General features: G+C 42.0%; 1 protein-coding gene across 1 annotated transcript; it reads left to right on the top strand.

Annotated features, from left to right (window-relative positions):
- Positions 1-1,035: 1,035 nt before the first annotated feature.
- On the top strand, positions 1,036-4,796 carry HAUS2 (HAUS augmin-like complex, subunit 2; the record flags this gene model as incomplete). Its single annotated transcript, XM_008942114.1, has 5 exons — positions 1,036-1,232; positions 2,570-2,639; positions 3,591-3,723; positions 4,405-4,513; positions 4,647-4,796. Coding segments are annotated over 5 exons (659 nt in total), but the record flags the coding sequence as incomplete, so codon positions are not given.
- Between the last annotated feature and the right edge of the window lie 1,065 nt (positions 4,797-5,861).

Below are 5,861 nucleotides of genomic sequence, written 5' to 3'. Positions count from 1 at the left end.
TCTTGCCGCCCGGCCCCTCCTTCGAGGCCGGGTGCGCGGGTCCCCTTCTGCCCCGGGCTCATCTCCACCTTGGGGCTGGCAAACCTGCGCCTCGGCGTCCTGGCGCGGGTCCGAAACGGTGGCCGCGGGAGGAGGAGGTGACCGTCCCCCTGCACGCCGCCCTGGGGAGGCCGCCGCTGGAGTACTGGGCTCCGTGTGGGGCCTCTCACTACACGAAGGACGTTGAGGTGCTGGAGCGGGTTCAGAGAAGCGTCTAGAAAAATAAGTCTTGTGAGGAGCGGCTGAGGGATCTGGGGCTACTTAGTCTGAAGAAAAGGCGGCTGAGGAGAGATCTCGCTCTCTATAACTACCTGAAAGGATGTTATAGCGAGGTGGATGCCAGTCTCTTCTGCCACATAACAAGCGATAGGGCAAGACACAACGGCCTCAAGCTGTCCCATAGGAGGTTTAGGTTGGATGTTAGAAAAAACTTCTTCAATTAAAGGGTTGTCAAGCCCTGGAACAGGCTGCTCAGAAAAGGGGTTGAATCACTATCCCTGGACATGTTTAAAAGTCATGTAGACACGGTGCTTAGAGACATGGTTTAGCCCAGGACTTGGTAGAGTTAGGTCTCCATGATCTTAGAGGTCTTTTTCCAGTTGAAACAATTCTATGACTCGAGGCCTTACCCATGACTATATTGGTGAAAAAAGATTGCAAGTGCTAAACCATGTCACTGTTGGTATCAGTGCCTGCTAATCTGAAAAGCAGAGTATTTTTTTTTCCTTTTATTGTGAGATCTCTTGTGTTTTGGGCTGACGGCAGCTTTCTGCACTGGGAATAACGCTGCCTTCTGCTGGGTATATTTCTGGAGTGTAGACATGAGGATTTGTTTTTTTAATACCCCCTAGTACATTCTAGTGGCATGTAAGCCAGTATCATTAGAAGTGCTCTCATACTGCCTTTTGTGAAAATTTGTTTTCACTTGCATTCATTTTTCCCCAAATAATCCATGTTTTTAATGAGTTTTCAGGTACAATTTACTGTTTTGCATAGTGCAAGACATTAACGGTGACTTTAGGCTATTCAAAGCCAGTCTTGAGAACTTGCCTGATATGTTCTTGCTGCTGACTGCATTTTTTCCTGTTTTCCTTTCACAGGAGACATTGGATTCAACCTGTAGGAAAAACCCATGCTTTGTGAAATTCAGAGAGATGGAAGAAACAGCAAACATTCAAGCTGAAATCAATGAGGTACAGCTTGTACTGTTGTCAGTGTGCACTCAACACGTCAATATTTAGAAGTAACACATGGCACCTGCTCAGGTACTGGACTGCCATGTGCTGTTGTTTCATGATTTGGGTGGCTTTTTAGCAGTGTAGTTGTTTTAACAGTTGGCACTTTTCCCCACTGGACTGAACTGTCATAAAAAGAAACAAAATTATGAAACAAAACTTTTTGGAATAACTGGAAAGACACAGCAGCTTGCATCATTGACTCAAGTGTTACTTGAAGTTTTCTGAAGAAACTGAATAACAAATAAGAACTTGTAGTTGGCTTCAGTTCACCAAAATGTGGTTCTTTATAGGGCAGTTAGACTGTTTTGTTGGTTAGCAAGAGGTAACCTCAGTCTTTTCCTGCTGCCTGAATTGGCTGTTGGCCCGTGTTTTATGGTAGTGTTTTCTGAGCATTTGCCCACTGGTACAAAAACTGTGCTTATGAAGTTGCACACTGTGGGCTCCAGCAGCTTCAAAGCCTTAGTGCAGTGGGACAAATGCACCATTTACTACTTCTTTGGAGAATGAGTTAAACAGATGGTATCATCCTGTATTGAAGGGCAGAAGGAACAAACAGTTTCTATCTCTCTGTAAAGTGCTGGAAGGTTTCACATGCAAAGTACTCACTGGGACAGATGTTCAGTATGCTCTGAGTGAAGAATGTTTGGTTTTGTCCTCTCCTCAGTGATCAAGTAAAGCAAAGCAACAGTTCTGTGTCCTGAGAGACTGGTGTGTCTTCTATACTTTCCTCAGTCTTCTCTTGTCTGGTCAAAACAACCACAACTCTTCCAGCCACAGGAAGGTGTCTGCTGTTCTTGTGCTAGTTTATCAATGAGAAGAATTAAAGCTAGGAGTTTGACCTGAGAGAGCTTCTCCCACAGCTAAAACTAAAAAACCAACCCAACAGAAACCGGCCTTTGCCAGAAGGAGGGAACCTGGGGATGTGGGACATTCTTTGGTAGGATATAGACTATGAAACTGCTTTGTAGGAGATGTAAGTTTCTGTGGTTCAGGCATGATTTGCAGAATCTGTCTTTTCCAACACAAATTCTCAATAAATGATCAAATTGTTTTGTTTTGTTTTTTTTTTTTTTAAAACAGTCTTCTCCTACTGACCAAAAAAGCCTCACCCAGGAGCAGAAGCTCTCCAGAGAGCATGTTAATGTGCTGTCTTGCAAACACTCCTTTTCTGTCACACACACGCTCTCCCCCATGCTTCTGCTTTCTCCCTTTCTACTTCCCACCCCAAGAGAGTCAACAACATCTGGATGAGTATGTTAAAAATGAGTTTTCATTTGATGTTGTTATTGCAGACAAAACTGAAAACTGAAATCCTGCAGCTGGAGGAGGAGACAGCAGACATTACTCACCCTTTTCACTTGGGTAAGTGCTGTTGTACCTTAGAACAACCAAGAGTGTCAGATGACTTCATCAGCAGTTTAATGTTTTATCTGAGTATGTGACACATCTAGAAGTTACTGCAGCTGTCTTCACTGGATACCTTTTCACTTGGGTAAGTGCTGTTGTACCTTAGAACAACCAAGAGTGTCAGATGACTTCATCAGCAGTTTAATGTTTTATCCGAGTATGTGACACATCTAGAAGTTAAGTTACTGCAGCTGTCTCCACTGGATAGCTTGTTAGAGGTGACAGGGGATGTATTACCCCCTAAAGAATGTCTCCATACTATTTGAGCTTGTACCATCTGCTAGCTTATTAGCAGCTCTGTAATTAATTTAAAAAAAAATTGGGGGGATGGGCATGGTCAGCTCCCCAGGGTTAGTGGAGCATCAGGAGTTCTGAGATCATCAGTAACCTGGCAGGCTTCCCTTAGCTTGTGTGCTACTCTGCTGCTTTTCCAGTAGCTCAGTCTATTTCTGCTGCATCTGTGTGCCCCTGAAATTACTTGGAATTTTATTTTAGTATTTTGATAGCATGTGTCTTAATTTCTTGATTATTTTGCACTTTCTACTATGATTTGAAGGGTATATAAAAATATTCCAGCTTGTTACTACTGTGCTAGGCTAGTAAAGTGTATTGTAATACTTCAGTGCTATGGTACAGTTTAGGAAGTTGATTTCATCTCAAAGGCAGTTTAAAACTGCAGATAATGTGAAACAGTTAACAAAGCTGTATCTCTAAGATGTAGGTATTATAACTTGGAGGGGCATGCTGATATAAAGTTCTGGAGACTCCAACAAATGTAGTTCTGGTTAGTAGTCCTGTTCTTGGGTGTCTGTTGTCCAGTGCCATAGATCAGACCTTTTCTTTATTTCTCCAGAAGAAATCTTTCTCTTGCTTTAGCAGGTTCAACTTTGCAATTTTATTTTATAGGCAAAAAATGCGAGATTTTGGAAGATATGAACAGACACTTGGAAGCTGTACTGGAAAAGAAGAGGGCTCTTAGAAGGAGGTTGATAAATCCCAGGTGTCAAGAGAGCCTGCCTATTGAGGCTACTTTCCACAGGTAGGCATATAGAAAATAATTGTTCTTTCTTTGCATTTGTCCCAATTAATTCAAACTAATAGGCTGTAAAAAATGCATGTTTTTGTTCACTTTTCCACTGAATAGAAAATAAAAAGAATAGAAATAAAAAATGGTAGCAGAACCATTAAAAAAAATAGTAGCAGAACTAAAAGCTAGTGGTTTGCTCATTTTTAAGATCATAAAAAAGTAGTGATACATATTTTTATGAATATTTGCTTAGGTTATTGGTCTTGTCTCCTGAAGATGACAGAACAAGTTGTGATGTTTTCTTTTAATGGGGTGTGTTAAATGCTTTTGAGCTAAGAATCCTTACTTTAGCATTTGGGGTTGTCCATCCACTGCACCTGGCTCAGAGTAGGTGTGTGGATGATTCCCAGACATGCATAGTACACATTCTAAAAATATAGGCCTTCTCCTTATGGTCTAAAAATCTACACCAGTTACCAAAGAAGTGCATATTCACTTCTGTAAATCCTGCCCTACTTGTTGCTGAGAGTCATAAAAGAAGTGTAATTGCAGAGAGATTAGTTAGATGGTCAGGAACTTGCATAGAACTGGAGGACTAAGACGACCCACCGGGGAAAGAAGTAGAAGCTTGAAAATATCAAATCCTCACTGTTTTGAACAACTTCTGAGTAGGGGACACATTTTTGGTTACAGGGATGTGGTAGAGTTGTTGGCTGAGGCTGTGACTTTCATTGAGAAGCTTGAAAGCCATTTGCAGACTGTCCGAAGCATCCCCGAGATACCCAACACTGTGAGGGATATGGTGAGTAGCAAAAGAACTGAGCCTCTGCTCTCCTCCAGCATTAAGAATTCAATGCTCTTTGGTTCTCTGGGTTATTTATATGACCTGATTGACAGGATGTATAGAGCTGAAATCCAGTTATTTTCTGCTTCAGAACACTGCTTTGGCAAAAACAGAGGTGCTCGTGATAGAGTTGGAGGAGCTGGCAGACCGAATAGTGAAGTGGAGAGAAGTGCAAAAAGAGGTGTATTCCCACAGCGTCTGCCACACCACGGACTGGGACTTCGGCTTCTCTTTCACCTAGCAAATCATTTTCCCCACATAGGATGGCTCTTTGATGGCTCTTTTTACAGTCCTCTGTGGAAACTACAACATGGTTGTGCTTTAACCCAGCAGGGACTTTCTTGGTAGTTATATACCTGTTCTTAAGTGACAGTTCTCCAACTATTTAAAACCACAACCAACAAGCACAAAGGACAATGAGCAGGACCTCATAGGAAGACGGTCTTCTGAGAACACTGTTAAGAAGAGTTCCTTTCTGAAGTAGCTGGACAGGATTCCCTTGGAGCCTGTGTTGTCAATATAAATTTGTTTTGATATTTCTATGCACTTGCTATATAGTCCATTCATTTTTATAAGCATCTTGATAATATACTGTATTTTCTATGTCACTATAAAACTTAAATAAATGCACTAGATTTCAAGAGCTTATTTTCTTGCTTTTTATTTTACTATAAAATCCTTTACTTCAAAGAACACTGCAAAGTCTTAGGTCTCTGCTTATGCTTCCATAGGATTTCCATCCAAGAAATCAAACTGGGTTTAGCTTATGGTTTATTGTGGTTTTGTGGGAAAGCAGAGAATGGACTTGGTGCTTTTGGGGTTGCTCAGCTTGGAGAAGAGAAGACTCCAGGGAGACCTTATTGTGGCCTTTCAGTACTTAAAGGGAGCTGTACAAAAGATGGGGACAGTCTTTTTAGCAGGGTGTGGTGCTACAGGACAAGGGTTCATGGTTTTAAACTAAAAGAGAGGAGATGTAGACTGGATGGAAGGAAGAAATTTTTCACAATGAGGGTGGTGAAACACTGGCACAAGTTGCCCAGAATGGTGGTCAATATCCCATCCCTGGAAATGTTGCAGGTCAGGTTGGATGGGGCTCTGAGCAACCTAATCTAGTTGCAGATGTCCCTGCTCCCTGCAGGTGAGTTGGACTGGATGACATTTAAAAGTCCCTTCCAACCCAAACCATTGTATGATTCTATATGTGGCAGGTCAGCTGATTTGCAAACCACACTTCTATGACTGATAAATACATTCTACATCTTCTGAAGTTCTGAAGAAAAGACTTGTTGGTAAAATGTCACTGGCA

This window comes from Merops nubicus, unplaced genomic scaffold, assembly GCF_000691845.1.
Source record: "Merops nubicus isolate BGI_N331 unplaced genomic scaffold, ASM69184v1 scaffold4096, whole genome shotgun sequence".
NCBI lineage: Eukaryota > Metazoa > Chordata > Aves > Coraciiformes > Meropidae > Merops > Merops nubicus.
The sequence above is the reverse complement of the archived record's forward strand: the minus strand, read 5'-3'. Positions and strand labels throughout refer to the sequence as shown.